Source organism: Prunus avium, chromosome 3 (genome assembly GCF_965620075.1).
Source record: "Prunus avium chromosome 3, drPruAviu1.hap1.1, whole genome shotgun sequence".
Classification (NCBI taxonomy): Eukaryota; Viridiplantae; Streptophyta; class Magnoliopsida; order Rosales; family Rosaceae; genus Prunus; species Prunus avium.
The window spans coordinates 35,967,596-35,984,183 of record NC_142286.1 but is presented as its reverse complement, the minus strand read 5'-3'; the positions used below and the strand labels follow the sequence as shown (position 1 = coordinate 35,984,183).

The following is a 16,588-nucleotide window of genomic DNA, read 5'->3' as shown; positions in this document are numbered from 1 at the left end:
TTTTGCCAGTCAATCCACCCAACTCAAAAAACCAAAGAAAAAAGCATGCAGAACCCACTTTTTATGAAATCAACTCCATAAGGAAACTAGTTCTTCCTCCTATATAGATATGTTACTGGTTGATCTTAAATAATACTGTTATACAGAACCAACAACGGTAGTGGTTATTCGAACTACCGGAAAATTGTCTGAAACAAGTTCATCAGTTTTATGATTCTTCTGCTTCATCAGCTTTCCATTCTACTATCGCCAGAGTATGGCGTCCCCCACAAGCAACAAGTTTGGCAATCCAGTGTCCATTGTCTTCAGTGCCATTTCTGGGAGGGATGTTGATGGGCACTTCCATTGGTTGACCGGTTGTCACCTTCCTTCCATATCCAAGACGTCCATGGTCACCTCGACCAAACTGCCAATACAAAGACAAGCCACTATAATTGGAACTTCAACTGTTTTAACGCATGCAATCCAATTAATCAAACTGGTGGAACCAGATATGATGTAAAAGAGAAATCAAGAGATAGGAACAGCAAAATCAAGATAATGAGAAGTTCACGTAGAGCAACCAGATGAATAAAGATTGTTCAATAGTTTACTAAGTTTATGAGCTCAGAGCATTTTCAGATTTTCTTACCGAAAACATGCGCCCATCACGTGTTAAGGCAACCGAGTGAGTGCCTCCACAAGACACCTACATCACAAGTAAACACAATCCATCTCAAACTGTTGGAAGGAAATGAGATTTATCACAAGTGTGCAGGATTTTGAAAGCTAGAAATCAAAACAATGCCAAATTAACAAGAAAAGTTTACATAATCGGTAGGTTATTCCTTAAATTATGATTTTGAACCCAAGTGCATGAGATCTCTATTACAAGACATTTTTCAAATCCAGAAGACATCAATTTTCTATACATTACCATGACCTGCATAAGGAATGTTGAAATAATTCCAGAACCCCCAATTTAAGTCATGATGCACAATGTTACTTTATATACTCAAAAGGTTACCTAAACACCATATGGTCCATCTAAGCTATTTAGAGGAGTGACGAGGAATAACTGCAATCGTACCTGAACAATATCCTGCCCAGCTAAAAGATGAACCCTTTGGGGCACCATTTTACTGCTTTTATCATTATCGCCAAATCCAAGCCTTCCGTGTTCCCCTCGTCCCCAACCATACACCTGCAATAAAATAATATACGCACAGAATAAGGTTGTCTGTTGGCTCAGGGTTAACAACTCAGGAATGGTTGAACTATGGCACATTGATCTCAGATGGTCACTGATACTTGATTATTTAAAAAGCAAGACTATCTAATACAGCTAAAAGAACTTTTTATTTATTTATTTATTTTCATGGTGCTTAATTGGAAACGCCACTTGGGTGGTATCCCTTGGAGTAACAAGCAAGCGAGCGAGTAATCACCTCTCCATCATCTGTAAGTGCAGTAGAATGCCATCCTCCAGCAGCAATATCCACCTATAGGTGCAGGTAGGTTAAAAAACATATTAATACATTATGAATTACAAACATTCAACTACAAGCACATGAAACCTACGACCCATCATATCATAATCTTCGTGGCTACACAACAATAAAAAAATCAGGGACAAGCAAGTCAGAATTAGATGAACAAGAATAGGTGTAAGGGACCAAGGCCCCCGTCTCTGCCTAATTTGAAGGGGCTCATAAAATATTTTGAGACTAACACACTTGCATCTTCAGTTCTTTTAAATGATATAAATGGATTTTATCAGGGCTTCACAAAGAAACATACCTATGTCTTCAGAACTGTTTTTGCATGATATCATACATGCAGTTTTAAATGTTTCTAGTCGCTAAAGGTATGTGCCAAAGGAAACCCAGGTCTGTATCAGCAAGCCTAAACATTAGCAACTAACTGCCACATAAGTTCACCTCTATAGATGCCCCACTTCTGCCTTAAGCCTAAGCACATTTTTCACACCAATACATTACATGCTCCCAAATCTGCTGAACCAAAATCTGTATATAGGGACCATATGGTCTAAAAAGATTTCAAAACTTCTTCACAAGATAACTCAATCATGAAGAAATAAAACTAGGTCTGGAACAATACACTTCAATGGATGATAATATATCAGAAGGCACACATTCAGATGAAATTGAGATAAGCACACATGGTGCTAGGCATAAATGACTACCAGAAATGAAACAGACAGATAAAAGGCAATGTATTACAAACCAAAGTAAGACCAGAAAGACCCTGGACAGGAATAGGTTGTGATCTAGGCTGGGTATCTCCAGTTCCAAGCTGTCCATATTCATTGTTACCCCATGCCCATAAAGTACCATCCTCTTGAAGAGCCAAATTATGAAATGCCCCAACTGCAATGAGCTTCACTGCATCAAGACCTTGTACTCGCACAGGTGTTGAAATTTGTTTTCTGAAAATAAGAAGAAAAGTTCATAGAGCATTCTAGGATAAATAACAGTCCCATGAGTTCTCAATTACAACTATGCAGGTAACTATTAACGTATGAAACATGTTTGATATAGTACAACCCAGAAAGTAGGCTGCCATCCAAGGAGTGCTTGAAAAGAAATTGACAGAGTCAAGTCTAAGGGCAACATACATGTCTCCCGGAGGCCACGGCTGACCCCAAGTCCATACTTGCCCATCACGTGTAAGTACCACAGAGTGAGTACCCCCAGCAGCTACCTGTGATGTAAAAATCAGAAAATGTAAAAACTTTATGGAAAAAGATGTCACTCGAGAAACAGAGGCATCCCGCATCCAAAAATTTGTGTCATGCAGGTCAATGTTCTACTCTTTGGCTTTTGTAACTCACCTGGCGGACTACAAGCTTCGGTGCACAGCGCTGAGGAATCACTATATCCCTTCTCAAAGGTCTACCAGTGTCATCTTTCCGCTCAGGTTCTTCGCTACACTGTCCATACTCATTTCCACCTGCACCAAACAACTTTGGTACGCTTAGAATGATAATAAAGGTAAACTCTGGGGTCTAGTTCAACACTCTCAAGAGAACCAAATAAAAGCCCTACATGGAAGCAGAAGAAATAAAATATCCTAGATGTTGTTATACACATGAATTAAAAAGCAACCATCTTTTGGTATCCGGCTTAAAGGAGTTACATTGTGTTCTTCTATTGGATTCTGAATAATGAAAACAAGATAACCCAATATTATGCAATAGCTTCTTATCAAAAATATTCACAGTAAACAAAAAGAGAGTAAAGAGAGCTCGATTAACTACCCCAAGCGTAAGCACGGCCTTGATCATCAACAGCCAAACAATGCCATCCACCAATAGCAGCCTATATTTCAAAACATCCACTAGTTAAATTCAGATGAAAACTTATGCAAACAATTAGCTATTTCCAAAGCCAAGCATGGTTACGATGATATGTGAATTACCTGAACAATTTTAACATTGGCAAGAGCTTTAACTTGGCTAGGAATGTTCTCAGTTTTGGTCTCTGGAGGGTGCCCCAAGGTTCCTCTTTGGTTCCAACCCCATGTAAACAACTGGTACCCAGTTCAATTCACAACACACAAAATTACAACAACTAAAAAAAGTATCCAAATTTCAGTAAAGCAAGACCCAATACTTAAAAAAGTGCAAAATACACACAAATACAAGAAAAGGGTAAGAATCAAAAGAGTGATAAAGACAAAGTAAAGAAGAAGAAGAAGATAAAGGGGGAAGGGGCCCACCTTGCCATCATCGCAAATGGCAAGAGAGTTTCGGCTACCAGCGACAACAGACCGGACAGTCCGTGACTGGAGGGCTTCGACAACACATACCCACTCCTTCTCCTCGTTGTTCCCGATTCCCAATTGTCCATCTTCACCCGAGCCCCTGTGTGTAGTAAGACAAATACAATGAAACGTGTTTTACCCTCTGTGTGTGTCTCTCTGTGCTTCACCAACCAACCATAATAGCACAATACCACAATAGCATAGTGAAAAATATGAGAGAGAGCAGATAGATACCAAGTGACAATGGCAGCATCGGATGCCATTTGAACCTGAAACAGTGCTTAAATTGAAGCAGGGAGACGTTTATAAACTAATAAAACTATAAACTAGAAAGAAACCATAAGGCTAGCACACAGAGAGAGAGAGAGAGAGAGAGAGAGAGAGAGAGAGAGAAAGCGGAGCACTGTGACTGTGTTTATCAATATATCATACCATATGTATATATTATGCCATTTATATGCTGTTGCAATTTGGGCAGGGGAACTAGGTTCCAAAAGTCCTTTAGTGATGGAAGTGGTCCTTCAACGACGCCGTATAGTTCAACTAGTGACAAAACATTCATATTAAAGAATAAATAGATAAGTAGACGTGGATTATACTAGTTAGCCGAGACACTGTACATATTTCCTTCCATCTGAGTTCGATCTCCTTCCCGGTACCCTAAAGTAGTTATTAGGATATCACTTTGTTAAAATAGATAAATGAAAGCAATTAAGAAAACATTAAGGGCTTGTTTGGTACACCGTATTAGACTCTGGATAGGAGTAAATAGTCTATGTCAGGTGTTTGGTGTCAACTTGTATTATTTAATTACCTGACTATTTTATACGGATTGGGCTTTTAATACTCTCCTTACCTGACTAACTAATACAACCCACACACCCCGGTTTAGATAATACACGCTTAATTATACAGCTAGGGAAAAAGAACACGCTTTCTACGAGAAAAATCAGACGCTCTTTTCATCTTCTTCTTCCTAGGGTTCTTCTCTGCTATTTTCTCCACAGGTTATTCTCTTCACTCTTCTTCAGGTATCCATCTCTCACTCTCTCTCTCTTTCATACTCTCTCCAATATGCTTCTTCTTGCTTCTTCTCTTTTCTTAATATATTTCATTTTTTATTAATTTTTTGTGGAAATCAGGTTATGAATTTTTCTATTTTGACATTTTTTTAATCGAATTTAAGCATAACAAATTTAAGAAAATAACAAAATTAGTAAGTAAGAGCCTAACAGGTTTCGCAAATAGGGCTGCCATGGCTGCTTAAAAGAACACAGAATTGTTTAAGGCAGACGAGGCATGAGAGCTGTGCTTCTTTATAACTATGCGTATGTAGAAATATCCTTCAGACTGTAGATATTTTATTTGATCTTCCAACTTTTTTTTCTTAATTATATATATGCAAATTATATTGTCTATATTGGCTATAGGAATGGAGAGTGAACAATCTAGTCAATTAAAAAAATAGTCTGATATGATGTTATCCGGAACATCGCCAAACACAGTATAACTTAGTCAGACTAGTTATCCGGAACAGCACCAAACGCCTTATAATATTATGGATAAACAGTCAGTACTTTCCGGAACAGATTAATACTATCCGATAGAAATTAGTCAGTACAGTCCGACATACCAAACGAGCCCTAAGTCCAAACTTACAATTGGGCCGAACTTGAAACAATGACAGGGCCCAAATTGAATTACAGGCTTAAAACAGACAGGGTCTTTCATTTTAGTCAATTGAGCCCACCTAAAGTCAAATAGTGGCTTTGGCGCCTGAACATTGCCTTCTCTCCCTAACAACTATATAATGTTAAGAGACTCAAAGCATATAACGTGAATCTGTGATAGCTAAAGAAGAAGATATTAGAGAGAGAGACGAAACAGTAGTAAGAAGATCGCACATTCACACAGACTCATCAGAAGATATGATGGTCCTTGAGAAAGAAGATGCACGTTGCTCCACAGAAATGAACCAACAACATCATTTCAATGGTGGCCGAATGCGCAAATGTTTCCAAGACTGTATCTTGATGTTCAAGAACTGTGTTTCTTCAACCAGTTTGATCTTCATGATCACAGTTCTTGTTCTGGCCATGATCAGATTCTGTATAAGAATGGGATGATGATCAGAATCATGACAAAGATGATTACTTTGGCAGTTTTGGCCTAGTTTACCATCTATTATCAACGCCTCTTGCTTGATGAAGCGCCAGAGGAAGAGAGAGAGCAAGAAGCAGAACAAGAAGAGGCACATAATGATAATGGTGGTGGCTGAATGCGCATGCAATGGTTCCAAGAGTGCATATGGGTTTTCAAGAACTGGGTTTCCCCAACAAAGTTGATCATCATCATCATCATCATCATCACAATTCTTGTGCTGGTGGTGCCCCGTTGTGTCCTCGCAAGTGAACCAGAAGATCGTTATGAGCAACAACGAGGTCATGATCATATTTTGTATAAGAATGGGATGATGATCAGAATCATCACAAAGATGATTACTTTGGCAGTTTTGGCCTAGTTTTCCATCTATTATCAACGCCTCCTGCTTGATGAAGCGCCAGAGGAAGAGAGAGAGTAAGAAGCAGAATAAGAAGAGGCACATAATGATAATAGTGGTGGCCGAATGCGCATGCAATGGTTCCAATACTGCATATGGGTTTCCCCAACAAGGTTGATCATCATCATCATCATCATCATCACAGTTCTTGTGCTGGTGGTGCCCCGTTGTGTCCTCGTAAGTGAACCAAAAGATCGTCGTGAGCAGCAACAAGGTCATGATCATATTATGTATAAGAATGGGATGATGATCAGAATCATCACAAAGATGATTACTTTGGAAGTTTTGGCTTGGTTTACCATCTATTATCAACGCCTCCTGCTTGATGAAGCGCCAGAGGAAGAGAGAGAGAGTAAGAAGCAAAACAAGAAGAGGCACAAAATGATAATGGTGGTGGCCGAATGTGCATGCAATGGTTCCAATACTGCGTCTGGGTTTTCAAGAACTAGGTTTCCCCAACAAGGTTGATCATCATCATCATCATCACAGTTCTTGTGCTGGTGGTGCCCTGTTGTGTCCTCGCAAGTGAACCAGAAGATCGTTATGAACATCAACGAGGTCATGATCATATTTTGTATAAGAATGGAATGATGATCAGAATCATCACAAAGATGATTACTTTGGCAGTTTTGGCCTGGTTTACCATCTATTATCAACCCCTCTTGCTTGATGAAGCGCCAGAGGAAGAGAGAGAGCAAGAAGCAGAACAAGAAGAGGCACATAATGATAATGGTGGTGGCTGAATGCGCATGCAATGGTTCCAAGACTGCATATGGGTTTTCAAGAACTGAGTTTCCCCAACAAAGTTGATCATCATCATCATCATCATCACAGTTCTTATGCTGGTGGTGCCCCGTTGTGTCCTCGCAAGTGAACCAGAAGATCGTTATGAGCAACAACGAGGTCATGATCATATTTTGTATAAGAATGGGATGATGATCATAATCATCACAAAGATGATTACTTTGGCAGTTTTGGCCTAGTTTACCATCTATTATCAACGCCTCCTGCTTGATGAAGCACCAGAGGAAGAGAGAGAGTAAGAAGCAGAGTAAGAAGAGGCACATAATGATAATGGTGGTGGCCGAATGCGCATGCAATGGTTCCAAGACTGCATATGGGTTTCCCCAACAAGGTTGATCATCATCATCATCATCATCATCATCATCACAGTTCTTGTGCTGGTGGTGCCCCGTTGTGTCCTCGCAAGTGAACCAAAAGATCGTCGTGAGCAGCAACGAGGTCATGATCATATTATGTATAAGAATGGGATGATGATCAGAATCATCACAAAGATGATTACTTTGGAAGTTTTGGCTTTGTTTACCATCTTTAATCAACCTCTCCTGCTTGATGAAGCGCCAGAGGAAGAGAGAGAGAGTAAGAAGCAAAACAAGAAGAGGCACATAATGATAATGGTGGTGGCCGAATGCGCATGCAATGGTTCCAATACTGCATATGGGTTTCCCCAACAAGGTTGATCATCATCATCATCATCACAGTTCTTGTGCTGGTGGTGCCCTGTTGTGTCCTCGCAAGTGAACCAGAAGATCGTTATGAACATCAACGAGGTCATGATCATATTTTGTATAAGAATGGGATGATGATCAGAATCATCACAAAGATGATTACTTTGGCAGTTTTGGCCTGGTTTACCATATATTATCAACCCCTCTTGCTTGATGAAGCGCCAGAGGAAGAGAGAGAGCAAGAAGCAGAACAAGAAGAGGCACATAATGATAATGGTGGTGGCTAAATGCACATGCAATGGTTCCAAGACTGCATATGGGTTTCCCCAACAAGGTTGATCATCATCATCATCATCACAGTTCTTGTGCTGGTGGTGCCCCGTTGTGTCCTCGCAAGTGAACCAGAAGATCGTCATGATCATATTCTGTATAAGAATGGGATGATGATCAGAATCATCACAAAGATGATTACTTTGGAAATTTTGGCCTAGTTTACCATCTATTATCAACGCCTCCTGCTTGATGAAGCGCCAGAGGAAGAGAGAGAGCAAGAAGCAGAACAAGAAGAGGCACATAATGATAATGGTGGTGGCCGAATGCGCATGCACTTCCAAGACTGCATCTGGGTTTCCCCAACAAGGTTGATCATCATCATCATCATCACAATTCTTGTGTTGGTGGTGCCCCGTTGTGTCCTAGCAAGTGAACCAGAAGATCGTCGTGAGCAGCAACGAGGTCATGATCATATTCTGTATAAGAATGGGATGATGATCAGAATCATCACAAAGATGATTACTTTGGAAGTTTTGGCTTGGTTTACCGTCTATTATCAACGCATCTTGCTTGATGAAGCGCCAAAGGAAGAGAGAGAGCAAGAAGTAGAACAAGAAGAGGCGCATAATGATAATGGTGGTGGCTGAATGCGCATGCAATGGTTCCAATACTGCATCTGGGTTTTCAAGAACTGGGTTTTCAAGAACTGGGTTTTCAAGAACTGGGTTTCTCCAATCAGTTTGATCATCATCTTCATAGTTCTTGTGCCCCATTGCGTCTTCGCAAGTGAACCAGAAGATCGTCGTGAGCAGCAACGAGGCCATGATCGTATTCTGTAGAAGAATGGGATGATGATTATGAACATGATTCTTTTGGCACTTGTGGCCGTCTTTGCCCTTTATTATCAAATTCAACTTGTTCAAGAACAAAGAGGACATGCAGAAGATTTACATAGTGGTATCAACAACAACAACCCCGATGAGGCTAATGGCGCAAAAGATTTACATGTTGGTATCAACAACAACAACCCTGATGAGAGTAATAATGCAGGGAACTTCACGGCACAGGTTGCAGCTCAGAATGACCAAGAGGGGTTGGACAGAGGATAATGAAAACGACAATGAGCATGCATGGACGGGGAGGTGATCAAGATTACGCATGAGTTCTAGGTGATCATCTTAAATACTAATTATTCACTAAAGAAATAATAATTAAAACATAATTACAAATGAAAGTAACTAAAAAATGATAAGATGTTGCTTAATTACTATAAATAAAAAATAAAAAATTATTGACCTAAAGATACTAAGTTTATATTTATGTTTTATAAACTTCATACAATGTCAAAAGTATAGCCGCACGACTATACCTTAAGAAGAATATTTCAACGTTATAGCCTCGCGGCTATACTCTAGAAGTTGAATATTTCAAATGTATAGCCGCCCGGCTAAACGCTTTAAATAGAAAGTTTCAAAAGTTTAGCCGCGCGGCTCGCCTCTAAAATAGAAAGTTTCAAAAGTATAACCGTGCGGCTAGACCTTTAAATAGCATAATATGAATTTCTCTTTTTTATTTACTTTAAATAATAGTTCTGTTTTAAGTATTATTTAGTTAGTGAATAATTAGTATTTAAATATTAGAAAATTAATTAATTACTATTTATTAAGTAATATAATTTATGAAGTTAATTAAAATATTAAATACTAATTATTCACTAAAGAAATAATAATTAAAACATAATTAAAATTGAAAGTAACTAAAAAATGATAAGATATTACTTAATTACTAAAAACAAAAATTAAAAAAAAAATTATTGACCTAAAGATACTAAGTGTATATTTATTTTTTATAAACTACGTACCATGTCAAAGGTGTAGCCGTGCAGCTATACTATACAAGTATTTCAAACATGCAGTCGCAACTCTACAAGTAGAATATTTCAAAGGTTTCAAAGGTATAGCCGCTTGGCTATACCCTATAAGAAGAATGTTCTAAAATAGAAAGTTTTGGCAGTTGTGGCCTGGTTTGCCATCTATTATCAAAGCCTCCTACTTGGTCAAGGGCCACAGGAAGAGACAGAGCAAGAAGCAGAACAAGAAGAGGCACATAATGATAATGATGGTGGTCGAATGTGCATGCAATGGTTCCAATGCTGCATCTTGGTTTTCAAGAACTGGGTTTCTCTAATCAGTTTAATCATCATCTTCACAGTTATTGTGCCCTGTTGCGTCCTCGCAAGTGAACCAGAAGATCTTCTTGAGCAACAACGAGGCCATGATCATATTCTGTACAAAAATGGGATGATGATTATGAACATGATTCTTTGGCACTTGTGGCCGTCTTTGCCCTCTATTATGATGATTATAAAGCAATATTCTACCTTGCGTCGTACATAATCTGATATGGAGAGTTGTTGCAGAATCGATTGCATGATATCTACCGGGACTTGTTTGGACCATCTGCTCATGCTGCTATTCTCTTTTTGGGAACCAAGTTTTCATGTAACGAAATTTCTTCACATCCTTCTAGCCTAGATGGGGGTGAATAGACCAATTTAAGATTATAATCAATAATTAAAAATAAACTTCGATAGCAAGATTGATATGGCTTATCAATCTTGAAACGTGCAGAGCATAAAATAAAGGAACACACATAATTATTTTACGTGGTAAAACCCCACCTCTGGGAAAATCTATGGGACTCCTCAGTCTAAAACAAATCCACTATAGAACGATGATTACAAGAAGTACTCACACACTTATCCGAGACACAGTCTAGATAATGTTTACCGACTTCTTCGTAACTCAACTTCTGTCACGGGATGATCATTCGACTCTCTTTATGTTGAACGCAATACTGATCACGATTACTTCAAGCTCACCGGAGGAAAACCGCCAGCACGATCTTGGTGCCCTCAACCGTATGAGTCACCTAACATGAAAATGAATGCAATATGAATGATGAAAGTATTTGATAAATCACTAAGTAAATATGGAACACTTGATGGCTTATCTCAAAGATATGCACATCAGCTTTTCTTAGAAATTTAGATGCTCATACTAAATATGTAAAAGTTGTGTGTGCAAAAGAGATGCACACAATATTTTATACAGAACCCGTTCTCCTCTTTGCAAGAGAAGTGCACACAGTCATGTATCAATATCTTGCCATGATTAGATTTGATACACCTAGACTCCTATTTGATTTCATCAGTTTATGACTCACTTCAACCAATTGTTTATAGAAGGAAACAATATTAATCAATGAAACCAATTGGGTATTAATTAAAACATGCTCCCCAAGTCAAAGATGATGAAAAAATTAATATTTTAACTTAAATTAAAATATGGCCCAACTAGGAAAGAATCTCAAGATATAAAATCTAATCCTATTAAAAATAGGACTAACATAAAAGTACTTGAGTGAAAATAACTCCAGATAGGAATCCTATAATGAATGCATGATTATGTCATGATTTACCTGAAATCAAGTTCCTCATATCAATCAAGTCATACTTCAAAAATCCGAGATTGAATGTGTTGCGCCAAAACTTCAAGTAAAAGATATTCACACACTAATACCCGACCTATGCTAGAGTCTAGGAAATATCAATACAATTTTTATACTAACATTCTTGTTAGGCCATAGTATGGAAATATAACTCCAAACGTTGTAACAGTAATCCTAGCTCATTTCTCCCTCGTGTTACAAGAAACCTTCTTTCTAATGTAGTTGGTAAGCGACTTTTCTTGATTGATTATGAGTGAGGTAGTATAAAACCGATTATGCAGGCCACTAGTGATATCAAAAAATCTAAGAACAACTCCAACCAATATTCCATCCTCCTAGGTCTGGAATGGATACGTAGATATCTTCCTCCTCGATAAACCTCCAATCTCTCAAAGTTGGAATGTATGCCTTTTTTTTTTCTTCTTTCAGTACAAGCAGTAGTCTAAACTATAAGGGAGGGGAGTTTCTCTCACACACACAATTAAGATGTCACGAGATTCGAACATGAAACTTCTGGTCTTCAAGTCAAGGCCATTTCCCACTAAGCTAGACTTCATTGACCCATGCCTCTTTATAAGAAGTAGAGAGATCCTATAATTTTTTGGCCTATTGTTGACCTAATACAACTATGAAACTATTGCGGACACGGTTTTTCTTGTATTAATAATGCAACTATGAAACGTATATTCATCTCCGAATGGACAAAGTTGTCTCGTAATTTTGTATCCTAAACCTGAATAGAGTAGTAAACCTTAACTTTTTAAATTTGATATGAAAAGAAACTTGAGAATAACCTGAATGAAGTAGTAAATCTCCTCTTTTTTAATGGCTTACAGCTTACAATCATTTTTTGTTGGAGATGAAAGGAGCTTAACTGTGTTAATTAAACTCTAACAAATTAGGCATGAGGCCTCTTAATCTAGTAAGAAAAGAAGAAAAAATACCCCCCTTAATCCAAGAAAATACAATTTATTTGAGTTTCTTTTCCTTTTCAAATTTGAAGTACTTGCCGGCACATGATTGTCAAGTGAAACGGATTTAGCTTTGGCACAATCCTATCGCACCAAAACACACTCCAATAGAGGCAAAAATACAAAGCATCACATCTTCGCAACATTGCAAATCAGAAGAAACATTAGAAACCACTACTTTTTAACACTAAATCATATAGCGCAGCACGCAAAGCACTGAAGCAAATTCTTCTCGCCAATTATAAGAAAAACAATTTTGCGATCCCTTGGAATACTCCAACCCTAAGCTGGAACATTTCAACTTTTAAGTGCAGCAGCACTCAAGATCGTCAAGTTCATAGAGAAATTCTGCTACAACCACATGGCATCTATTACAAAGGTCCCAAGATAAAGGTACACAATACAAATCCTATGAAACAGAGCCTTGTTACTGCTGAGCTTCGGCTGATTCACGCTTTGATGCTTCCTTGATTTCATCCCCAGCATCATCCTAAAATACCGGATAAACAATTACATTTTAGTCGACCAAAATAAACAACACTAATGGAGGAACTTAACAAAAAGAAGAGGTCATCAGACAGCTTTGCATGAATACAAAAGTGAAATGATTGGTTGCATCACAGGTAGATGAGAATCATTATAGTGATGCATCCCAATCTTATTGTCCCCTTGCTTTTCTCCCTTTTTGGAGTAAATGCAAGAACTATCACCAATCATATCCAGTGAGCAGCAAACTTTAAGGACTCTAACAAGTGATCCATCCACGGACACGTTAGCAGAGGAAAAATCTTTGATGGATTTTAAAAATGAATGCGCCAAACAAAGGGTTTACAGTAAATACATGCATACACATCCTATTATAAACATTCGTACATATTTATGCACCTGCATACAAAGAGAGAGAGAGAGAGAGAGAGAGAGAGAGAGAGAGAGAGAGAGATACCGTGATATCGGAAGTCCAGAGTGTCAGATTGTCTCGGAGAAGTTGCATGATCAAAGTACTGTCCTTGTATGATTCCTCACCCAATGTGTCAAGCTCGGAAATAGCCTCATCGAAAGCCTGAGCAATGAAGTACAAGGTAAAAAGGAATACATTAAACAACCAATTCTGACTATTATTTTAACACTTACCAAAGTGTAAAGACAATTTCATTTAAGAACTTGATGTTAGAAAGTAAAACACATATAACTTCATATGGTGAACTCCAGAATGGCTAAACAACCCCCCCTCAAGTAAGATAACGCATAGCATTCACATACAGATAATAGAGCATGTCAAAATACAAAATAGAACATGATAGCTAATTTGTGTAGTAAAATTACAAAATAGAGCATGTCTCAAAAGTTCACATCCAGATTGTATATTCACTACACGCCAACTCTTGTCCAAATACATTAATCATTATTCTGAAAGTGGTAAAAATCTGATGGGCGGTGTTCTCGGGGGTGAGAGAGCATTTCTTGTAGTGCTTAATGGACAACTATTCAGCATTTCTCAAGAGATATAACCAGAAAAAGCAGAGTACAACAAAGGCTTTTCCAAAACTTATAGACCACCTAACATTCTCAAAGAAAGTTGCAACCAATTGCCTTTAGGAAAAAAAAATTCTCATCGATCAAGCAAATGCCAGCTGCACTAAAAATCCATCATTGGGACCTAGAATTTTCATAAAGGAACATGTAAACTAGAAAGAAAAAAACACGATGGATATTGAACGCCTATGTAATCAACAACCATTGAAAAAATTAGGCCAGACTACAGAGACTAGGATGCAATCATGTAAACAATCATACACAGAAACAGAAAAACAGAAAATAAATAGTAAGTATAAAGCCTTGAAAATAAACCTGTTTTGCCAGATTGCAAGCACGGTCTGGTGAGTTAAGGATTTCATAGTAAAAGACTGAGAAGTTAAGTGCAAGCCCAAGCCTTATTGGGTGGGTTGGAGCCAGCTCAGCAAGGGCAATGTCCTGCATCAAATAACACAAAATAAGCTTCACGATCTCCACAAAACAGACAAAACAATTAAAAACTGAAACTGGCAGAATGGCAAGCTGAAACCAACCTGAGCAGACTTGTAAGCCAACAAGGTGCTCTCAGCTGCTTCCTTTCTCTCGCCTCCAGTCTTAAATTCAGCAAGGTACCTGTGGTAATCACCTTTCATCTTCAAATAGAAGACCTTGGACTCAGCAGATGAGGCAGATGGAATGAGGTGTGACTCAAGAAGATTCAAGATACCATCACAGATCTTGCTCAGCTCGGTCTCGATCTTGCTCCTATATTCCTTGATAATTGCAACATGATCCTCATTACCCCTGCTTTCCTCCTTCTGCTCAATGGAAGAAATGATTCTCCACGAAGCTCTCCTAGCTCCAATCACATTCTTATAGGCAACAGAAAGGAGGTTTCTTTCCTCCACAGTTAGTTCCTCGACATCAACGGTCTTTGCAACTTTTTCCATAAATTCAACCATTTCCTCATAGCGCTCAGCCTGTTCGGCCAACTTGGCCATGTACACATTGTCCTCACGTGAAGAATCAGTTGGCGACATCTTTGCTATGTGTAAATAATTATCAAACCTGGGTATTAATTCAACAAACGTCAATTAAATGCATGATCTACATGCATACACAAGGACAAGCATATCACATAATCCACTAGAGAACCAAACATCAAAGCATAAATGATATTAGTTACATACAAAACTAGAAAGAGAGGATCAGACTGTCAAATGGTTACTCAGATCTGTGGAAGTTTACACTCATACCATAGTTCAATTATGTAAAGTTGGGTAAAAACATAATAACTTCATCAAAACCTACAATAAAAAAATTTAAATGCTAACTTCAGGCCTACATGAATTTCGTGGCAACCAAACAGATCAGGAATTCTAATTCTATTATCACAAAATCAGTATACAGCAATAATCTCACTCCCAACTTAGTGAAATAGGAACTTCCAAGCTTTATTTTTTGAACCCCAATTAATAAAAAATTTCTCTTTCAAAACACATTTATATTGAAATTGAAGAAACCAAACAAGCCATAACTAGAATCTTATCGATCCTGGGTCAAACCAACTATATACAGCTTAAATCAAGCCAGATCCAACCACAAAACATACATCCATAAGCACCCAAATAAAAGAACAAAGAAATCGTAACCCTAGATCTCAGACAAACAGTCATCATAAACACAGTAGATCAACAAGAAAAAATAAAAATTGAAATCAAATCAGAAGAACCCTAAGCCAACCCTAGAGAAGTAGCTTCGTACCTTTCTGGTCCACAAGGAAGAAGATCTAATCTAAGCTCGTAAAATGGAAGATAGGAATCCGGTTGGGGGCTTAAAAATGGTCGCGACGAGGAAGGGGAGAGAGATAGGTCCAATGGGAACGAGACACGTGGTGGGTGGCGGAGATTCCGTGGAGTCTTTGTTTTGGAGTGACCACGCTGGCGTTGACGGTCAACGCAATCCCTAACCTTGCATTTCGTTGATTGTCCTCGTGTCGTTGATATTATTGCTGCTGCGTGCGTTGTGAGTTGTGAAGTTGAGTCTTGTGGGCCTGACGGACGGACATGACGGTGTCCAAAACTCTTAATCTTTTTTAATGCGGGGCAACAAGATTCACGCACCGTTTAACGTGTTGTTGCTGACGGTTTTTTTTTTCTTTTTCTTTCCAGTTAAGTCAAATGTTCAATAATTGGCATTTGGAGAAGAAATGTGAGTTTAATGCCTTGCTTTATTAGGTCAAATACGCATTTTTGACGAATATAAATGTTTTGCCTTATGGAAACGGCCTCGAACTTTCGTGTAAAGAGATAAATACACTGTTCTGACTAACTGATCTAATCTGTGTCTTCCCTTCATACTTATTATATTTGTAATTTTACACTTTTGTCACCGCATTGGCTCTTATTTCCTACTTTAGTATGTTATGATCAAGCAAATCCAAGACACAAGCTCATGAGCTCTAACTTAATATGAGGATGTTGTCAAATCAAGCCAACCAATTAATATGAGGATGTAGTCAAGCAAAC

At 38.3% G+C, this 16,588-nt stretch overlaps 2 protein-coding genes across 2 annotated transcripts; both read right to left on the bottom strand.

The window, feature by feature from the left end:
• Window positions 1–33: 33 nt before the first annotated feature.
• Window positions 34–4,191, bottom strand: LOC110758246 (Regulator of chromosome condensation (RCC1) family protein). The gene is made up of 11 exons (XM_021960049.2): window positions 4,000–4,191; window positions 3,721–3,865; window positions 3,421–3,531; window positions 3,260–3,320; window positions 2,834–2,952; window positions 2,618–2,703; window positions 2,227–2,428; window positions 1,428–1,481; window positions 1,070–1,183; window positions 632–688; window positions 34–406 (listed from the first exon to the last, which is right to left on the bottom strand). Exons 1-11 carry the CDS (start codon window positions 4,026–4,028, stop codon window positions 209–211), a joined length of 1,176 nt encoding a protein of 391 aa, XP_021815741.1. The 5' UTR covers window positions 4,029–4,191; the 3' UTR covers window positions 34–208.
• Window positions 4,192–12,765: 8,574 nt separating this feature from the next.
• On the bottom strand, window positions 12,766–15,981 carry LOC110758223 (14-3-3-like protein A). Its single transcript, XM_088250186.1, has 5 exons — window positions 15,825–15,981; window positions 14,615–15,128; window positions 14,397–14,519; window positions 13,492–13,608; window positions 12,766–13,038 (listed from the first exon to the last, which is right to left on the bottom strand). Exons 2-5 carry the CDS (start codon window positions 15,098–15,100, stop codon window positions 12,976–12,978), a joined length of 789 nt encoding a protein of 262 aa, XP_088106312.1. The 5' UTR covers window positions 15,101–15,128; window positions 15,825–15,981; the 3' UTR covers window positions 12,766–12,975.
• Between the last annotated feature and the right edge of the window lie 607 nt (window positions 15,982–16,588).